General features: G+C 45.3%; 1 protein-coding gene across 1 annotated transcript in view; it reads right to left on the reverse strand.

The window, feature by feature from the left end:
- SPTLC2 (serine palmitoyltransferase long chain base subunit 2) overlaps positions 1-20,856 on the reverse strand; it is a 90,823-nt gene extending 69,967 nt beyond the window's left edge. Inside the window, exon 1 of the mRNA XM_066627814.1 lies at positions 20,584-20,856. Within this exon, the coding sequence (XP_066483911.1) occupies positions 20,584-20,706 (123 nt within the window). The 5' untranslated portion in view covers positions 20,707-20,856. The remainder of the gene's footprint in view (positions 1-20,583) is intronic.
- Between the last annotated feature and the right edge of the window lie 994 nt (positions 20,857-21,850).

Genomic DNA, 21,850 nt, shown 5'->3' on the forward strand with positions numbered 1-21,850 from the left:
GAGAATAAAAGGTTAAATTAAATTTGGCTGGAATTTCCCAGGAAAGTTACTATAGAAACATGATCTCTGCATTGCTTCTAATGAGCTGTGCCTGCCTGCTGCTTTAGCAAGAAACTAAACTTTTCAGAGTTGAAAGGCTCTGCCCTCTGAATGGCTTGGAGATAAGGCAAAGTGATAATTTGAGTTTGATTACTTGGCAAAAATTTTATGTACTATAGGTGAGTATCTATGGTAGTTTGGGGGAGGGAAGACAATGATGACGACAACAACATGGAAAAGCTTTCAGATTTCTTAAGTGATGAAAGTACATTCACACACACATGCAAACCTCCTCAATACTAGAATTTGGGATAAACCAGGAAGTTAATTTACAACTATTTAAGGAAAAACAAAGTTCACAATAACCCAACAAATCCACATGCATGTTTAGGTGATAGTTGTTGACTCTGATGGCTTCATAAGGAGATTAGACAAATTCACTTAGAACAGATTTATCAACAGCTATTAGCTGGCATAACTAAATGGAAATTCCATGTTCAGAGACAATAAACTCTTCCCTCTATTCAAACATCATTATATGGACTTTCTCTTATCCATACTGTATATATTAAGACTATCCATACTAAGATTTTTGATATAAGGTCCAGAAATGTCTGGGTGGGAGGGGGGAGACCATGTCTCTTTTGTGAGCAACGTCTACCACCTATTTTACCCAATGGATAGATCTTTCCTCTGCTCTGAGCTCTGGATACGGAGATGCGGACATATTTGCCTTGCATGCCCTAGAAGGCTGTCAAGAATGTAGGACTAGATTTTTGATTCTCTCCCTGGTAGCACAGAGGTCTATGGGTAGCGTATCCCCTCATTTTCAAGGCACATGCATTACACACTACCTTTTACAATGTGTCTGTTATTGTGCTGAGTTTCTGCAAGTTACTGTGAATATGAGTCCTAAAAAACAGAAGAAAAAAGAAAACACTTGCAGAGAATGTGGAAAAACAGATGAAACATAAGGGAGTTGCTCATAGTTTAACTAAAGCTTGAGGTGCTAAACCTCATTATGTGATACTAGGACCTGAAATATTTTCATCGTTGACAATAATAATAATAACAACTAGGTATTTAGGCCTTTCTGGTCATCAGATTACTCCTCTGACTTTATTCAAGGCGGTTTACATAGGCAGGCGTTCCTAAATCCCTCAAGAGGATTTTTACAATCATAGAGGTTCTGTCTTTCAAGAACCAACAACATTTCAGAATGGATCTTCCTGGTTTGGTCTCACTTCTGGCCTCCAGTTCTCCCACGCAGGCTGACATGCAGTTCCATCTCTCACATGGAGGGCAGCCAAGAAGCTTCTTGCTCACACCAAGAGCAGGTGGAATCACTCAGCTGGGCTTGTCAGCTGCTTCAAGGTCTCACCATTCTCAGCGGCTCAGGGAGCTGCCGGTGTCCTCAAACTGGCAACCTTCTGATGTTATCTTCAGGCTAACGGAGGCTCTACCCTCTAGACCAGACCTCCTACCCTAACAATGTTACTGATGCTGTATAATGTTATTTATTCTATTTTATCATGTCATTTTCTCCTTATGGTACTGGGGATTCAGGGTGATTTTTGGGTGAACTCTGAACATCTTTGGAACAAGTCAGAATTATTCCGATTGAAATTAATGTAATAATTGTACTTGCCTGGATTTTCGCTATAAGGATTGTTTTCAGGAATAAATTAGGTGCGGATAACGAGGGAAGAGTGTATATACCTCTTCATACCGAGTGCCAAGAACAGAATGAGAGGGGTATTATCATAGAAGAACGTGTACAGGAAGGGGAAAGAAAGAGAGTTAAAGGAACCATATAGCCTGCACATGCAGGGGAGGCATCATGAAGACCAACGTCCAGAATGAGCCAAGGCTAGCAAGGGATGCTAAAGACTACAATTTTTTTTTTTTGCTGCATATGAAATAAGAGGATGGCCAAGGATGCAATGGGTCCCTTGCTTAAAGTTGATGAAATGTATTGCAAGACAGAGAAAAGTAGAGCTGCTTGATTCTTACTAGTGGCTCAGCCTGACAACAGAAGCACTAATAAGGAAGAGCCATCACAATAGGTATAAAGAGATACCAGGGAACACCTAGTTAGTTTAAATGAATTTAATCTCTGCAGCAAGATGAATTACCCTCCAGGGTACTGAAGGAACTGGTATGATTTTGGAACCACTGCTATCATCTTTCAGAACTCCTGAAGGAGAGACCTGAAGATGAACACATGTTGACCCTATCTCAGAAAAAGGGGGAAAAGGAGGATCCAGGAAACTACAGTCCGATCAGCTTGGCATCAAAGAACCTGGAACAGATTATTAAGCAGGATGTTTGTGAGCAGTCGTAAAATAGAGTGATTTCTACAAGCCAGCATGGGTTTGCCAAGATGAAGTCATGCCAGACTAATCTCATATCCTTGATAGAGTGACTGGACTATGAGATCATGGGGTTGCCATGGGCATACCTAGATTTCAGCAAAGCATTTAACAAAACTTCCCATGATAGATTTGTGGGTAAAACGTGTGATACTGAAGTTAGGTGGGTTCTCTGAATAACTGGTTAATAATTGTTCGCAATGAGTGCTAATAAATGACTCCACATCAGTCTAGAGCAGAGGTGTCCAAAGATTTTGGCAGGAGGGCCACATCATCTCTCTGACACTGTGTTGGGGGCCAGGGGAAAAAGAATTAATTTACATTTAAAATTTGAATAAATTTACATATATTTACATAAATGTATATATTAAAGATGAACTTCTATGAATGAATGAGAGGAAGACCTCATCCCACAGCTCATGCAAGAGGGCAAACAGTCACCCTCAGGCTGAGAGCAGTTGCGTCGGGCCAGTGTGGGCTCCAGCAAATTTCTGGACGGCCAGAGGTTCATTGGAGATGGGGAGCCCCTGAGGGCTGCACTGGGAATCCTCGAGGGCCACAAATGGCTCCAGGGCCAGGGTTTGGGCACCCCTGGTCTAGAGAGAGGTATTGAGTAGGACTGTCTGCTTCCAATCAGCTTGGAGGGAGGCAACAAATATGGTGAAACAGAACTCTGTGCTATCCAAAATTTTTATAAATAGGGTAGAAAGGATGCTTGTTAAACCCTGGAAGACCAAATCAGGTGTTGGCATTATTCCAATCTGAATACAGCATTCAGTTTTTGGCACCACACTTTAAGGCAGGCACCAATAAGTTAGAATGAGTTTGGAGGAGGGCAAGTCGTGTGAGGAACAGTTAAAAGAATTTGCTGTGTTTAGCCTAGATAAGAGGGGAAATATGACAGCCGTCTTAAAATATCTGAAGGGCTGTCAGACAGAAAAAGGAGTAGACTTATTCTCCATGGCTGCTGAGAGCAGAAATAAACCCTGGAGAATTTGAATTCTCTCTCACATATGAGAGGCTGGACAGCCACCTGTCAATGATGCCATAGTAAGGATCCATCTGAAATGTTGTGGTTCTTGAAAGACAGAACCTTCTTCAATTGTAAAAATCCCTATAGGGATTTAGTATAGCCTGCCTGTGTAAACCGCCTTGAAATAAAGTCGGAGGAGAAATCTGACGACCATGAAAGGCAGTATATAAATACCTGTATAATGATATAATAATAGTAGCCAGAGTCAACCCAATATAAAATCAGTTATAGACCACAGGTTGAGTCTCCTTGAGGGTTCCCTTCCCAGAACTCACATGGATGGCAAAAATCAAATTAAAGGAAATTCATTTTTAAAAAATGACCCTTTGCCAGCCGATTTAAAAACAGCCTTGCTGACCTTTGTGATGCAAGACAGTCATTAGGTAGACAATCCATCAATCAGTCTCTCTCCAGGTGCTTAGAAGGACTTCACTTCCAGGTTAGGAAAGAATGCAAAGTGCTTATCTTTCTTTCACATGCTCAGGGGAAAGGGAGGGGGTTCACTTGCCATGGAGAGAAGCTGTTCTAAGGGCCTGGAGAGAGAATGATTTATAAATGTCAGCCAGCTGCCCTCTCTCGCATTAATGAGGTTATTGTTAAATGACTGTTTTCCTTTTCTTGAAAGGGCCCTTTTCATCATGTTGAGATAAAACAGTGAGTGAAAAATCTGTGGATAATAGCTGTACAAACTATCACTCTCAAAATGCTATTTAAGAATTGTATTCCACTTTTCCTTAGGTACAAAGCAATATTCAACAACCTTAATCTCATAGCAAATATTGACCAAATTGAATATAAGAAAATAGCTGGTAGTCTTGAATTTGTGAAAGCCTGAATAGTTTTAAAAGTCATAAAAACAACATAACGAACATGGCCTGGACAACTCCTGAGGCATGGACAAGATGTGCAGTTATTTCATGGAAAATTACAACCTCGTGTTCACTCCAATTCAGGGGTTACAACATGGAAAGCAGCTGCTGGCACCTCCCCATTTCCCTGCAATATTTGACAGCTGAAAGGGGCAAGAGTTTCCCCCTGAAGGCTTACCCTCTTGAGGGCAGAAAACTTCCTGGTCAAGGCCTATTATAGGATTTGCATTCCAACTTTTTAACAGGAACATTTCTTCACAGGTTAAATTCTGTTCTTTAATTAAGAAAGCAGAGTACACCTAAGGGTGAACCCATGTTGGAAAAAATGGGCTCACCTATCTGCTTCAAAGCAGTAAGGTTCCCTTAGAGTTTATTGTAGGCTTCTGAGGGCAGCAGTTCAGTAAGAGTTCAGTCGGAGTCCTGGTAGTGTGGGCAGTGCTGCTGGATCTGGCAAACTGTCAACGATGCGCAGGAAAGCTTTTCAAGGGCTTCCATGATGGATCACCTGGTGGACATCTTGCACCAGATTGTGCTGTCAAATCATACAATGCTCTGCGCTTATCTGGGTCTCAGTGCTTCGAGAACCACTGATTTAAGAACCACTGATCTAAGGCTTTCAAAAGTTCAAAAATGAAAATCTTCATAGACCATGGCCAATAAGCCCAAACACTTCTTACTGCACCACTAAAAGTTCTGATTACCTGGAGTTAGAAACAGTATACAGATGTCAGCATCATCAGCCTGAAAGAAGGCATTTTATTTTCTACCTATACAATACCTAGAATGTAATTTAGCAATGACCATGATCCATAGCTTCTACGCTGAACTGAACTTCAGAAAACAGACTGTTTGCACAAGTAAAAAAGCCCAGAGGCTTGTTCTGACATGTTTGTTCTTTGACCAAAAGAACAAACATCCTGATCTGTTCTGTGACAGATCAGGAGAGAGATCTTGGGGTGGTGGTGGACAGGTCGATGAAAGTGTCGACCCAATGTGCGGCAGCAGTGAAGAAGGCCAATTCTATGCTTGGGATCATTAGGAAGGGTATTGAGAACAAAACGGTTAGTATTATAATGCCGTTGTACAAATCTATGGTAAGGCCACACCTGGAGTATTGTGTCCAGTTCTGGTCGCCGCATCTCAAAAAAGACATAGTGGAAATGGAAAAGGTGCAAAAGAGAGCGACTAAGATGATTACGGGGCTGGGGCACCTTCCTTATGAGGAAAGGCTACGGCGTTTGGGCCTCTTCAGCCTAGAAAAGAGACGCTTGAGGGGGGACATGATTGAGACATACAAAATTATGCAGGGGATGGACAGAGTGGATAGGGAGATGCTCTTTACACTCTCACATAATACCAGAACCAGGGGACATCCACTAAAATTGAGTGTTGGGCGGGTTAGGACAGACAAAAGAAAATATTTCTTTACTCAGCGCGTGGTCGGTCTGTGGAACTCCTTGCCACAGGATGTGGTGCTGGCGTCTAGCCTAGACGCCTTTAAAAGGGGATTGGACGAGTTTCTGGAGGAAAAATCCATTATGGGGTACAAGCCATGATGTGTATGCGCAACCTCCTGATTTTAGGAATGGGTTAAGTCAGAATGCCAGATGTAGGGGAGAGCACCAGGATGAGGTCTCTTGTTATCTGGTGTGCTCCCTGGGGCATTTGGTGGGCCGCTGTGAGATACAGGAAGCTGGACTAGATGGGCCTATGGCCTGATCCAGTGGGGCTGTTCTTATGTTCTTATGTTCTTATGACCATGAGTGTTTCAAGTATCCATGTATTTCTACTTGATGCAGAAAATGGAGAAAAACAAGGCAAACGAGAAATATGAGCAGTCAGAGGCCATTGCAGAACCAATATACATTAAAGCAGGGGTGCTCACACGTTTTTGGCTGGAGAGCTACTTTGAAACCCAGCAAGGCCCGGAGATCTACCAGAGTTTTTTTTACAATGTTCACGCCATCATAACATATAACATTTATGTGTACAATGTATGTTGGTGTACCTTGAGCCCCACTGAGTATAACAGGACTTACTCCTGAGTAGACATGCCTAGGATTAGGCTGTGAGGCTGCAATCCTAGCCACACTTACCTGGGAGTAAGCCCCATTGAGTATAATGGGTCTTACTCCCGGCGTTTCCTCCCAGAGGCACCTGAAGGGGGGGTTGGCACTCCGTGATCTACTCATTTTGCCTCGCGATCTACCGGTAGATCTATCGCGATCCACCTATTGAGCACCCCTGCATTAAAGCTTTGAATAAAAAATGCTCTATATTCTACAATGCTACTTTTTAAAAATAGTTTTTCAAGCATCCTATCTTAAGAGTGTTGCTAGTTTTGTACTGCAAGCACTCGCAACAGTACTAATATTAGTACTTCTGAATCTAGGTTATAACAGCATAAACCAGGGGTGCCCAAACCCCGGCCCTGGGGCCACTTGCAGCCCTCGAGGCCTCTCAATGCATGAGGGCAACTGTTTGACCTCTCGCGTGAGCTGTGGGATGAGGGCTCCCTCCACTGCTTGTTGTTTCACGTCTGTGATGCAGTAGTAGCAGCAAAGGCCAGCCTTGCTTTGTGCAAGGTCTCTTATAGTCCTTGAGTTATTGCAAGACGTTCATTCATTCATGTAAGTTCATCTTTAATATATTCATTGATGTAAACTTAAGTAATTTTATTCAAATTTTAAATGAAAATTAATTCTTTTTTTCCCCGACCCCCGACACAGTGTCAGAGAGACAATGTGGCCCTCCTGCCAAAAACTTTGGACACCCCTGGCATAAACAGTAAAAATATTATTGTAAAAAACCTGTTTTTAGAAGTATCTAGTCTGGTCACTAAAAAATGTTCTCAGAAAAAATGCCACATTCTCCCATCTTTCCCCAGGCTTTCACATATCAGCGATAGATCTATATGTAAATAGCTGCTTCTTGCTTGTAGGAGGAAGATGTTAACAGGAACAAGTTCCCTGAATAGCTTCAAAAAGAACTAATTTTCCGTTCAGTAACCTTAGAGCACAACCATGCATTTAGCAGGACAACTACATTACGATACTATTTATCTGCTTTATGTATTCTCATTTAAGTATAATGTTCAACATTTTTTTTTTCCTCTGAACAGAAAAGTGCTAGGGCATTTTGGTCTGACAGTACAACTAAAGCTAAGCCCAACATTGGCTAGAAGCTATATTAAATACACCGATAACCTCCAAAATCCACATTAAGGCAGCAAAGTAATAAATTTACCTTCAACTGCTACTGAAATGGCACAATGAGGAGGAAAATGGGAGAAATCTTACAGACCTGATAATCAACTAATATCTATACTGTATAGTGCTTACAGTGGCAAAAACTCCAATGCCAACTGGCAGGATTCATGCAATAGCTTAGAAAATTCAAGGAACCAAGCAGTGTACACGCTCTACTCCTTCAAGGAACAGGAAAGTTGAATACCTCACACTTGGAGGGCTGGAGCAGGAAGAATTCCATGTTTTTGGAAAGCTAGTAAACAAGCCCAGAGACCAGAATGAAGAGATACAGAACATGCAGCAGGCAGAGCACAGGTTGAAGGGAATGACAGCCAGGAATGAAGGGAATGACAGAATGACAGCTGAATACTGAGCTGCACAGGGCTGCAGCAGTGCCAAAAATGGCTGACTTTTGTCCCCTTCCCCCGGGTAAATGGAGTAGCCCCCACAATGGGACCACTCGATTCAAGACCAACAAAAAGGGCAGCAGTGAAACAAGAGTGTTTGTCAGGTGGTGAGCCCAATGCTGAATCTCTGGATTTGGTGGAGCAAAGCTCCACTGGTCCCGTCTCCCCCTTCCCTGCTCCCTCCTCCCGGCATGCCTCCTTCCCGCCTCCCCATAACACCTGCTCACGCCTTCGGCCTGCCTTCCCGCTCCCCAGAACACCTCCCCCCCCATGCCCCCACTTACCTCTCTGCTGTTCAGTGGTCCCCACGACTGCTGAGCAATGGAACTCTGGTGGCTGCCTGGCAGCAGCCCAGCACTGGCCAGCGCTGGGCTACCACCAGTGCTCACTCACTGGTAGGGCCCAAAAGCATTCTTTATGGCACGTTTTGTGACAGTGCACGCTGGCTGTAAGCTGGCATGCACTGTTTGGATTGGGCCCTGAGACAGGGAACTGAGGCAAGAAAGGACTAACTAGAGAAGGGCCTCTAGGAACCTAACAGTGTTTCAAGATGAAGGCACAAGACACCTAGTGAAAGAAATGATGAAAGGAAATGAAGGGCAAAAGAGACGCAGAGTTGAAGAAAGCAGATCCAGGGTAAAATGCTGTTTAGAGTTTCGAAACAGGAAGCCCTGTGCACTATAGGCTGGAACAAGAGGGAAAACCAAGGTTAACTCAGGTTGCAAGAACAAGACTCTGATGAGTGAATTCTGCAAGCTGTGGCTCTGCTGTCACTGCAAGGGGAAACTGTAAGGGAAAAGAAGTAGTGGGGGGTGTTGTGGGACTGATTTTCATCCATTAATATGAACTAACCAGAAAATTCTTTAAAATTAAAAGCTTGTAGTTAAAGCAATAAAAACTTTTGCAGGAGCATGTGCAGACAGAGTCAGGCTTTTGCTTCAAGGGTTTGTTTCTCCTAAAACTTAACACAGTTAAGCCCATACAAACAAGCACAAAGCTGACAAGGACAAAGCCATACATTCATTTTGTGCAATTTTCCTCCCTCCCTCCCTTTCAGATGTGATCATCTCCCACACGTCATGCCATCTCCAATTTAACTGCTTGGGGCAATTGGCTTCATCTCTTAACCATGTTATTAAGTGACCGTGTTTTCCTATTACCAAAAAGTGGAAAGGACTCTCTCCTCCTTAGAGCTCAGTGAGGGAAGGAAACCTCTACTACACGCACTCAAATGCTCCCCTCTGCCACTTGTCCCACTGCAAAGTAGGACAGAGTTCCCAAACATATCCCAGGGCTGCAGGAGATTTCACTCTCACAAGCATTATTTTACACTGTAACTGTAATGGAAAGAAGCACGCTCCTCTTTTTGCCCACCTTTGAAGTTAACATCAGGGCTCACTTTGGAACAAATGCTGCTGCTTAGTAAGTTCCTGGTAAGCTGCTTTAGAAGGTTCTTTACTATTTTTGACCAAACTAATGTTTATTAAACTTCCACCCATGCACTTATAGCTCTAATTTATAAACCAACACTGTTAGTCAGTGTACAAGTTACTCATTCAGTGTAGTTAAAATTTGAAGTGCTGCAGTTTGTCATAACACCCCCCCCATAGACACACACCATTAAGCCACATCAATAAATAGGTCAGGTCAGCAGGGGAGGATAGCCCTTGCTTTCCCGATAGCAGAGTGGCATGGGAGCACGAGGTCCTCTCGTGGATTGAGAACTGGTTGGAGGCCAGGAAGCAGAGAGTGGGTGTCAATGGGCAATTTTCACAATGGAGAGAGGTGAAAAGCGGTGTGCCCCAAGGATCTGTCCTGGGACCGGTGCTTTTCAACCTCTTCATAAATGACCTGGAGACAGGGTTGAGCAGTGAAGTGGCTAAGTTTGCAGACGACACCAAACTTTTCCGAGTGGTAAAGACCAGAAGTGATTGTGAGGAGCTCCAGAAGGATCTCTCCAGACTGGCAGAATGGGCAGCAAAATGGCAGATGCGCTTCAATGTCAGTAAGTGTAAAGTCATGCACATTGGGGCAAAAAATCAAAACTTTAGATATAGGCTGATGGGTTCTGAGCTGTGTGTGACAGATCAGGAGAGAGATCTTGGGGTGGTGGTGGACAGGTCGATGAAAGTGTCGACCCAATGTGCGGCAGCAGTGAAGAAGGCCAATTCTATGCTTGGGATCATTAGGAAGGGTATTGAGAACAAAACGGCTAGTATTATAATGCCGTTGTACAAATCTAGGGTAAGGCCACACCTGGAGTATTGTGTCCAGTTCTGGTTGCCGCATCTCAAGAAAGACATAGTGAAAATGGAAAAGGTGCAAAGGAGAGCGACTAAGATGATTACGGGGCTGGGGCACCTTCCTTATGAGGAAAGGCTACGGCGTTTGGGCCTCTTCAGCCTAGAAAAGAGACGCCTGAGGGGGAACATGATTGAGACATACAAAATTATGCTGGGGATGGACAGAGTGGATAGGGAGATGCTCTTTACACTCTCACATAATACCAGAACCAGGGGACATCCACTAAAATTGAGTGTTGGGCGGGTTAGGACAGACAAAAGAAAATATTTCTTTACTCAGCATGTGGTCGGTCTGTGGAACTCCTTGCCACAGGATGTGGTGCTGGCGTCTGGCCTGGATGCCTTTAAAAGGGGATTGGACAAGTTTCTGGAGGAAAAATCCATTATGGGGTACAAGCCATGATGTGTATGCGCAACCTCCTGATTTTAGAAATGGGTTATGTCAGAATGCCAGATGCAAGGGAGGGCACCAGGATGAGGTCTCTTGTTATCTGGTGTGCTCCCTGGGGCATTTGGTGGGCTGCTGTGAGATACAGGAAGCTGGACTAGATGGGCCTATGGCCTGATCCAGTGGGGCTGTTCTTATGTTCATAGGGAAATAGCAAAAGAAGCAGGTGATCCCAAACAGAGCCAAAGGAGCAGACAGGCTTGTTTGTTGCAGAAGCAGGTATTGGTAAAAGGAGCAGGCAGTAGAGTAGTCATACAGTCCACAAGTCAGGGATACAACAGGTCACAGTCACGAGAAGGCAGTCAAAAATCAGTACACAAACCAGCAGCACGGCACTCCACCACAACAACCCACACTGTGCTTGCCCCATATATACTTGCTTGGTGTCTGTGCTTGCCCCATATATACCTGGGTCAGCCAATCAGAGTAGGGTGACCTCATAGTCACAAGATAGTCTTGTGACCCACTCTGATTGGCTGTCCAGTGGTGCACTGCACCACTCCACCATAGCCTACCTGACTCTGCAAATGTCTCTCCCCAAGTCACATGACTCCCACCTGTAACAGGTGCATCTGATTGCTAATCAGCAACATAGGCAGTACAGCTGCTGTTCCTTTGATTTACATTTCATACATCAAGGCCCCTCCTGCCACGTCCTGGCTTATAACAATTCAGGGTCTGGGATGCCAAAGGCCTGACAGATATACTTTAACTTTATTAGTGCGTTTTCTCCTACCACTTATTCTATAGCACAGGGTTTCTCAAACTGTGAGTCAGGACTCACTAGGTGGGTAGTGAGCCTATTTCAGGTAGGTCCCCATTCATTTCAACATTTTATTTTTAATACACAGTAGAACCTCCAAAGTTGACCACCTCTCTATATTGACCACCTCGTTAAGTTGACCTAATTTTCACAGTATGGACAGACACTGCATATACACTATGGGAGACCAACCTCTCTATATTGACCACCTCCATAAGTTGTATCTTGACCACTTCGAGCACTGCACAGAGTATTAATTTACCCTCCGTAAGTTGCCCATTGAACGCGATACTGTGGGCCTGTGTTTTGACTGGTTTGTCCCATCTTGGAAAAGCAAGAAGTCACGTGACAATCCCTTCCCTACACAGAAAGGGTTTTTATAGATGGGCACAAGGGCTTTTATAAGTGGGTACACTGCACATAGCCAACAGACCTGCGCCGGCTGCCGATTGTACCTGGACAAGTACCAAGTTGTGAGGTACATGAGGTTGCTTGTGCATAGTGAAGCCACTGTCCTTTCACTTTGGTTCCCATCACCAGTGCATTACTTTACACTTATATTGAAACACAACTGCTATTTTGCTGCCTATTCTCCTGGTTTGGAGAGATCCTTCTGGAGCACTTCACAATCCCCTCTGGTCTTCACCACTCAGAAAAGTTTAGTGTCATCCACAAACTTGTCCACTTCCCTGCTTATCCATTTCCAGGTCATTTATGAAGATGTTGAAAAGCACCAGTCCCAGGATAGATCCTTGAGGCACTCCACTTTCCACCTCTCTCCATTATTTTGCCAATTGCCCATTGACACCCACTCTGTTTCCTGGTCCTCAAGCAGTTCCCAATCCATTGGAGGACCTATCCTCTTACTCCCCGACTGTGGAGTTTTCTCAACAGCTTTTAGTGAGGGAGTTTGAACCCTTCCGCAAAATTGGAAGTGGAGTGCGATTGCTCCATTTTCACTTCTGCTGACCTGGGGAGCCCTGCAGAGACATGTGCAGGGCTCCCTGCACCCCAGGATGGCTACTGCAAGGACTGGTGAGTGCACCCCAGTCCCTGCAGCCCTGTCAGAAGTGAAAGTGGAGCGATTGAAATAAGGGAGCACAAAGCATTTCCTGGTTGCAACTTAAAGAGGAAGTGCTTTGCACCCACTTATTTTGCAATCTTCCAAGCCTTGAGGAGCCCTGCAGAGGGCTGTGCAGGGCTCCCAGCACCTCCTGGAGCCTTCCCCAACCTTTAAAGGGACAGGGTACCCTTTACACAAACTGATGGGTTGCAACTCACCAGTTTGAGAATCATTGGCCTAAGTTAAACAGTTAGATGTTTTAGCTGGCACTTGAGAATTTAAAATTTTTCCCAACCCTCATTTCAGGGTATCTGTGGGCTCCACTGGAGAGCTCATAACTATTTGTGGCCTCAAAGAAAGTTTTTAGAAAGAGTAAAATGCTTTTCTAGCATGCAGGCAGCTAATTCTCTTCTTTATCAGTTGCAATTAGGCAGGCATACAACCTCAATTATCAATACATTTTAACACCTAGAAAAATTCAGGATGTCAAAAGCTAAACATAAGGAATGAAATGGAAAGATAACATACCAAGAAAGAAAATAAGTGGTTCTTCTAACTGGATGTGTAGCACAATCATACATATGTCTACTCAGACATACCATTCACTTCAGTTAGACTTATTCAATGTAATGCACAGGATGCAATCTCAGTTATGAGAGGTTTTTACTGATGCAATTATACGTTGCAAGTGAGAACTGAATGCAAGTTCTTCCAGTGCAATGTACTGAGGTTGTGCAAACAATAAGCTACTAAGGTAGCCCAAATTCCACACTAAAGGTTGTTACAGATCTTCATAGCCACTTAAAATGCTTCCAAAATTCATCATCTAGGGCAGGAGTGTCCAAAGTTTTTGGCAGGAGGGCCACATCATCTCTCTGACACCCTGTGGGGGGCCGAATTAATTTACATTTCAAATTTGAATAAATTTACATAAATGAATATATTAAAGATGAACTTATATGAATGAATGAAGGTCTTGCAGTAGTTCAAGGCCTATAAAAGGCCTTGAACAAAGCAAGGCTGTCCTTTCCTTTGCTGCTCCTACTGAATCACAGACGTGAAACAACAAGCAGTGGAGGGAGCCCTCATCCCACAGCTCACTTGAGAGGCCAAACAGTTGCCCTCACACTGAGAGCAGTTGCATCGGGCCAGTGTGGGCTCCAACAAATCTCCAGGAGGGCCAGAGGATCATTGGAGGCTAGGGGCTCCCTGCGGGCCACATAGAGAGGCCTTGAGGGCCGCAAGTGGCCCCCAGGCCAGGGTTTGGGCACCCCTGATCTAGGGTCAGAGAACAGACAATAAGGAGACAAGAACATTGAGGAAATGAAAGGCATGGATACTGAGAACACCACAGTCATAATAAATGCAGCAGGGGTATTGAAGTCCAGTGAAGCCCCTCACTAGCTCCTGCTCCTTTACCAGATGCTGGGCATATCTCCCAACTTTTGCCCAATAAGCTATTTAAATATTTGTATCTCACATCACCAAACTTGAAGCAACTTCACATCACCAAACTTGAAGCAACTTACAATGTTCATTCAAATAATTAAAACACGCAAAATGGAGAAACAGTAGTAGCAAAGAAGCACTCAGACCTCAAAAGTTTTCTAGAGCAAATATGTTTTATAGCCACCATGAAGTGGGCAGTAGAAAGAATTACTCCATTTCCGCTGGAAGGTCACTTCAGAGTAAACAGACAATGACATGGGAAATCCCATGTCTTTACTTTGTGTGACGAAGATGCACATAAGAGGGCCCAACCCACAGAATACAAGTGGCAAAGGGTGCATAACAGGAAAGGAAGTTATATTACGTAGATACTGTCTCATAAGGCTCTAATGATAAGAACCCGCATTTGAATGAGACCTGTAAATGAACAGGTAAGCAGTGCAAGAGGAAGAGAGCTTATATGTGTGCTTCTTAAAATCAACATCTACATGGGTCAATTAAGTCCTTGTAGGGGATGGGGGAGGCAGTAACACAATCACCAGGAGGTTGGCTGGACTCACCACAGAATGCAGCAGCCTCCTAGGATTGTGGAGAGCCCCATGCCAGCCTCTGTAGGGCTCCTCAACATGCGGAGACAGGCAAAATAACTATCATGACCCACTTCCGGTTTTGTGATCACAACCTTTAAGAGGGCAGAGGCCAGGGCTCTCCACCTGGGGCGTCACAACACCCCAGTTTGAGAACTACTGCATTAGATGGATGGTAAATTTGTAGACATGGGACAAACATGCAGTCTGTGAGAAGAGAGAATCACTTAGAAAGCACTTGCTATACAATGTACTAAGATTGCCCTAATTTTCCATTGATGAAGCAGATGTGTTAGATTTTTTTCTAGCCTTGCTTCAAGAGAACTATTTCAACTGCTACCCTCTCCCATCTCAAGGGTTCAAGATCTTCCCCTAAAACAAGTTTGCAAAAAAAAAAAAAAAATGCAAGGGCTGGAAACAGATCAATAGACAGCCAATTAATCTATATTTGCTACCCACCTTCATCACCAGACGAGAGACTTAAACAGCCAGATTCAAGGGTCATCCAACACACTGCATGAGGTTAAATAATCCTATTCAGAAAGTGATCCAGGGATTGGATTCTCATGATACTGAGGCATTTGCTATTGATTTTTAAAGATTCCCCCCTTCTTTCTCTGAAGGAATTAATACGCCGAGAACTCACATTCACTCATGTTAATATTAACACTGCCACTAAAAATGTGACTGTAAATCAAGGGTGACATTATGGAAGCAAACTTTCAGAGTATCCCAACAAATCGTTATTAGTCATGACAACTATAAGTTACTTTTCCAGGTCAAAAGATAGTCCGCATCTGAATACAAGTTGTTGGAGAGAGAAAGAACAATGGAAGATGAGTATTTGTTTACATATCCTGCTTCTGGGCTTCCTAGAGGAATCTGGTTGGACACTGTGTGAAATAGGATGCTGAATTATACAGCACTTTGATCTCATCTAGCAAGACTTTTATTTGACAGACTGTGTGCTTTCTAACAACTCTGGATCCTTTGGGACATCTCACTTTGGCCAAGATCCAAGGCATACTCATCCAGAAAAATAAGAAGGGAAATACGCTGGAAGAGTTGGCAGGGAGAGTACCAAAATACCACAACATTTCAGACAAGGACTATGTTAAGTTATGAACAGGAAGTACAGTCCCACATAGGTCCACACTTGCATATACTTGCATGTATATTATGTATATGTATACAATATGTATATGCATAACATGTAATATATTATACAGGTCCAGCCTTGTTATACACGGATTTTTTATACATCGACCTGACTCAACATGAATGGCCACTGCAAATGAGAAGGAATGTGCTGATCCCTGGAGAAGGGGAAAAATGCATCCCTTTAAAATCAATTTTAAAAACTGAACAGTCCTTTAACAATAGCCTTGTTAATGAGAGAGAGAGAGAGAGAGAGAGGGCAGCTGGCTGACAATTCATCAATCCTCCTCTCTCCAGGCAACCCTTCCCTTTCCCCTGAGTGAAAGAAAGGTGATCACTTTGCATTGGTGAAGGGAGGGACTGAGTGAAGCACCTTTGTAAACCTTTGCTTGGAGGAGGACTGATGGATTATCTTCTTAATGACTCTTATCTTACATCACAAAGGTCAACAAGGCTGTTTTTAAAATCACTGGAGGAAAGAAACTTTGTTTTTTAAATTGATTTGCTATAGTGTTTTTTTGCCATCCAAGTGAGTGCTTTGAATGGAACCCATGTGAATAATGAGGCTCAACCCATAATATTGTAATATATTATTATATATGATATATTATATATAATATATATTACATATTTTACATATATAATATACTACTGGCCCTCCTCATCCCAGCAGTCTATTCTAGTGGTTGTCTGCTGGTGTTCTTTTGCATCTTTTTAGATTGTGAGCCCTATTGGGACAGGGAGCCATTAGTTATTTGATTTTTCTCTGTAAACCGCTTTATGAACCTTTTGTTGAAAAGCGGTATATAAATGCTGTTAATAATAATAATGACAGGGAGGGTATTGAAACTTTGAGTTAAACATGTATACAGCCTTGTCCAATATAAATTGAAATAAAACTGTATTACAATCCTAATTTGAGACTACAGATGTGGCAAACAAGATCTCTTTGTTCATGTAAAACAGCAGTCTCCGAACTGGAGACCGCCGCATGCCGAAAATCTCTTCCCTGGTGCAAATGGAGTTTACTATTCTGCTGGGAAGCCTGCTATCTTCCTCTCCAATATCCCTTAAAATCTGCACGATCAGTTGCATCTGCAGAAGCAGCTAGCCAGAGCAAACTTTAGGGGAGAGGGAGATAGCAGGCTCCCCAACAGAACAGTAAGCTTTGTTCATTCAGGGGAGGGATTTTCTTGGGTGCCTGAACCAGTCCGCAAGCTGGGGTTTGGCACCTGCTGATGTAAACTAAGATTTGATGTACTCAGATATCTTGGTCCAGGGCAGTTCAACTTTGGGCAGCCAGGAGGCCCCACAACCCTTGTGGGACCTCCAGCTGTGCCAACCCAGAAGTAATCAACAATGCGGGATGATGTCACCGCCAATTACTTCTGTGTTCTGAGCCTCGGAAGTCATTTGGCAAGCTCAGGAGACAAGCAGCAGCGAGTGTGGCTAGGTTTTTCAAACTCCCTGCAGCACCATTCTGGCTTCTCCTACTCCAAAAGAGAAGCTAGAACAGCATGGCAGGGAGACTGAAAAGCCACTGAACCGGGAGGAGGTAGTGAGGGAGACTGCAGCTCGGCTTTCCGGACCACAAAAAGGGCCTCACAGACATGAAGCACATGTGTTGGACCACCATGTCTTAGTCTTTAAGGTACCACAGGTTGATACATTTGACATTTTGTGGAACTACTCTCTTCCGCACCCACAGCAAAGTAACCTTTCATCATTACTAAGTTACACATTGCTACAGGTGGAGTGAGAAATCTGACAGAAGATTCTTTATAATATCCACTGTTGGATAACTAGCCCTTTCTAGATGTTAGAAACCTTAAGCTGAATCCCCACCAAGTGTTTGATTTTATAAAAAAAATATTAAGCAATAATGAGTACTACAACTGAAACAAACATGAATCAATACTATGCTACAATACCCACCAACTGGCTTTGGAGAAATCACCATTTCTAACCTAATCTGCCTCACAAGGTTGCTTCGGGGATGAGAGAAACAAAGCAATTTTACACTGAATTGATTACTAAAGTAGAAAGCAACTGCAGTCAACATAAACAGAGCAGACAAAAGGAAAGGGCAGCAATATTATCCTTCTATACTTGCTAGTGAGCAAGTCCCACTGAACTCAGCTATAAAAATCAGTGAGAAATGCAGCATACCAGCCATGTCATACTAAATCCCAGTTTTAAGATGATTTAAGTAAGTCATCAACTATATAACTGTAAATACTCATGTATAAGTCAAAAATTTGTGCCTATGCTCCGAGACCATGGGCCGACTTATACGCGGGTCAATGCGTGGGGGCTGGGGCTTGCGTCTGGCATTCTGAGGTAGCCTACTTCAAAAATCAGGAGGTTGCACATACCCATCACAGCTTGTAAACTATGATGGACTTTTCCTCCAGAAGTTTGTCCAATTCCTTTTTAAAGGCATCCAGGCCAGATGTCATCACTACATCTTGTGACAAGGAGTTCCACAGATTAACTGCACACTGGGTAAAGAAATACAACTGGCTTAACCCTTGATGTACACAACCTAATCTGTCCTATCAGTCACCAAAAATTGGGCAACGACCCACTAGTGGGTCCCAGACCCACAGTTTGGGAACCACTGGACTATGTGGCAATAGCAGGCCTGCCTCTAACCAGCATAGAAACCTGGTGAATTCATTGTATTGCAGTACGGATGTCATGTGCACTGGCACTTAACAAAAAGGAGGAAATCAGTACGGCTTGTGGCCAAGATACGCAAGAGTCCACCTTCTTCCCTACAATTCGTCCCACCCTCTTCGGACACCTCCCACCTGTCATCAGACAGGACCCTTTTATGGGTGCCGCCACCAATGGAGGTGAGGGAATGGCAGCAAGGAGTAGGACCTTCTCCACAGTGGCATCAGTTCGATGGAATTCCCTCCTCCTTTAGCTTATGAACTGCTCCTCCCTTAGAGGCTTTCCTATGGGGGACTAAACACACCTTTTACATTCGCCTTCCGAGTTTAGGGCTTTTATGCTGTTTAGTGAGCTGCTTTCTTCATTTTATCATTTGCTGCTGGTTTTTAATCCTCCTCTGGGCTTTTATGAGTTTTTTTAGGTCTTTTATTCATTTCCATGACATTTTAACATTTATATATGTGTATTTTGCAATAAGTTTTTGGAAGCTGCTTTGAGTGCCTGGCAGGGAGAGAAAGCAGGCGGGCAAGCAGATGGACAGATAGATAGCAAGGAAGGTGGGGGCTGCATAGATAAATAAAAAGTGGGTGGGTGTGGGGTGGGTAGATAGTGGGGTGGGTGTGGGGTGGACATACAGACTGGGCCAGTGGCAAAATCTCCCTGCATTCCATCCACTTCCTCCTTGAGAAGAAAAAAAAAGAGTGTACCAGGCAACAACTGAGAGTAAGCTCTATAGACTCTAATGGGACTTACTTCTGAGTAGGCATGGCTAGCCTTGAGGCTACAACCCTACCCACCCTTTCCTGGAGGGCACCAGGAAGCAGGTCTCTTGTTATCAGGTGTGCTCCCTGAGCATTTGGTGGGCTGCTGTGAGTTACAGGAAGCTGGACTAGAGGGGCCTATGGCCTGATCCAGTGGGGCTGTTCTTATAGCACTGAGCTCTGAGGCTGCAAGTCTACCCACCCTTTCCTGGGAGTAAGCCCCATTGACTCTAAAGGGACTTAAGAACATAAGAACAGCCCCACTGGATCAGGCCATAGACCCATCTAGTCCAGCTCCCTGTATCTCACAGCGGCCCACCAAATGTCCCAGGGAGCACACCAGATAACAAGAGACCTCATCCTGGTGCCCTCCCTTGCATCTGGCATTCTGACATAACCCATTTCTAAAATCAGGAGGTTGCACATACACATCATGGCTTGTACCCCATAATGGATTTTTCCTCCAGAAACTTGTCCAATCCCCTTTTAAAGGCATCCAGGCCAGATACCATCACCACATCCTGTGGCAAGGAGTTCCACAGACCAACCACATGCTGAGTAAAGAAATATTTTTCTTGTCTGTTCTAACTCTCCCAGCACTCAATTTTAGTGGATGTCCCCTGGTTCTGGTGTTATGTGAGAGTGTAAAGAGCATCTCCCTATCCACTCTGTCCATCCCCTGTATAATTTTGTATGTCTCAATCATGTCCCCCTTCAGGCGTCTCTTTTCTAGGCTGAAGAGGCCCAAAGGAAGGTGCCCCAGCCCCATAATCATCTTAGTCGCTCTATTTTGCACCTTTTCCATTTCCACTATGTCTTTTTTGAGATGCTGCGACCAGAACTGGACACAATACTCCAGGTGTGGCCTTACCATAGATTTGTATAACAGTATTATAATATTAGCGTAAGGAGACTTACTCCTGAGTAGACCTGCACAGGATTGGGCTCAGAGGCTGCAGCCCTACCCACACTTTCCTGGGAGTAAATCCCATTGACTGTAACAGGTGTAACAGGACTTACTCCTGAGTAGACACGTAGGATGGGCTGTGAGCCCAGGGAGCTGGGGGTGCGGGCGTGACCTGAGGATGACCCACGCTGGTCAAAGTGGGGGAGGGTTCGCTCGCTCGCTCGCTCGCTCGCTCTCCCTCCCTCCCTCCGCGCTGGGCCCGGGACGGGCCAGAGCACCAGCTTTCTCAGACGGTTCTTCCGCGTTCCCAGCAGGGCGGTGGTGGTGCCCGCGGAGGGGAGGCGCCGAGCCCCTCAGGAAGGAGCCGTTGCTCCAGGCTGCCTGGCGGCCTCCTCCCGCGTGGCTGCCACCGGCCGGCCCAGGCACACCCGGCCCCGGCCGAGCGGAAGAGGCGCTCCGGGCCGGGGGCGCCCCCCCCGCCGCGCTCCGCTCCTCACCTGGCCGTGGAACTCGCCGTCGGGCCAGCCGCGGACGCAGCCGTTCTTGAGGCCTTCGTGCCCGCCAGGGGCGCAGCCGTTGGCGCGGGGGGGCTTGTTGAGCTTCGCAGGCGGGCCCTTCATCCTGCCGGCTCCTCGGGTGGCAGCGCAGCGCTCTCCAGGGCCGGTCCCTGCTCGCTCCTCGCACCGGAAGGCCAGGCGGCCGATCCGCTGCCGCCACGTCAGAGGAGGCGGGGACAGCGGCGCAACTGCGAGCACGGTGCCGCCAGCCGGGAAACGTGCGGGCGCGGCCCGGAGCGGAAGGCGCCTTTGCCTATCCCTGGGTGCGGGCGGGGACGCGCAGCGGAATTCGGAGGCGGAAGCACGTTGGGGACGGCGCCCCGGGCTGCGTCCTGGCCAATCACGACACGCAGAGCGGGCGCGAGCCGCGGGAAGGAGCCAATCAGCAGGCAGCGAACCCGGGCGGGGGGGCGAGGTGAATGAATGGCCCTCAGGACCCCGGATCTCCGCAGCCCCCACCCAGGAGGAAAGTCCGCGAAGAGGCGCTTGTTTCGGGTGAGTAAGAGGGTTACGGCACAACCCTGTGCTTGTCTACTCGCAAGTAAGTCCCATTTTATGCAGTGGGGTTTACTCCCCGGAAAGGCGTGTCCACACTTACCTGGGAGCAGCAAGCCCGATTGACTAGAATGGGGCTTACTTCTGAGTAGACATGCAGAGGCTTGGGCTCTAAGTCTTCCTTCCTGAACACAATAGGCTTACTTCTGAGTAATCCAACAACGCTGTTTTCAAATACTTCTAGGTATGGAACAGAAAGGATGAAGCAGGTGGAAGGAGGGGATGTGGAGAAATCACTGGTAGATTCTGAGAAGGGTAATAATGGCTCCTTTTGTAATCATCAGGGTTTTACTTTCAGGAAAGTGAGCCTGTTCAGAAATGCAGCCCTTTTTTGGTTTGGTTTCCAGTGAATGAGTCAACATTTCCAGGGAGCAGGCCTTAGGTATTTGTGGAGGAGATGCTTCCCTTTTCTTCCTCCCCACCACCTGCCTTCTGGTGCTGCCTATGAACATAAGAGCCTAGCTGGCTCAGACTAACTGCACAATCCTCTGCTTTTTTACTTAGAAGTAATCCCCTTTGAGTTATGTGGGACTTATGCCCAAGTAAGTGTGCAAAGGTCCATGTGGTCCTTGGAGGGCCTCATTTGGCTTAGCTGTTTTTCAGGTCCAGGGGGAGGGAGGCCCAATGAGACTGCAGGCTTGTAGAGGGGAGT

This window comes from Tiliqua scincoides, chromosome 1 (assembly GCF_035046505.1).
Source record: "Tiliqua scincoides isolate rTilSci1 chromosome 1, rTilSci1.hap2, whole genome shotgun sequence".
Taxonomy (NCBI): Eukaryota; Metazoa; Chordata; class Lepidosauria; order Squamata; family Scincidae; genus Tiliqua; species Tiliqua scincoides.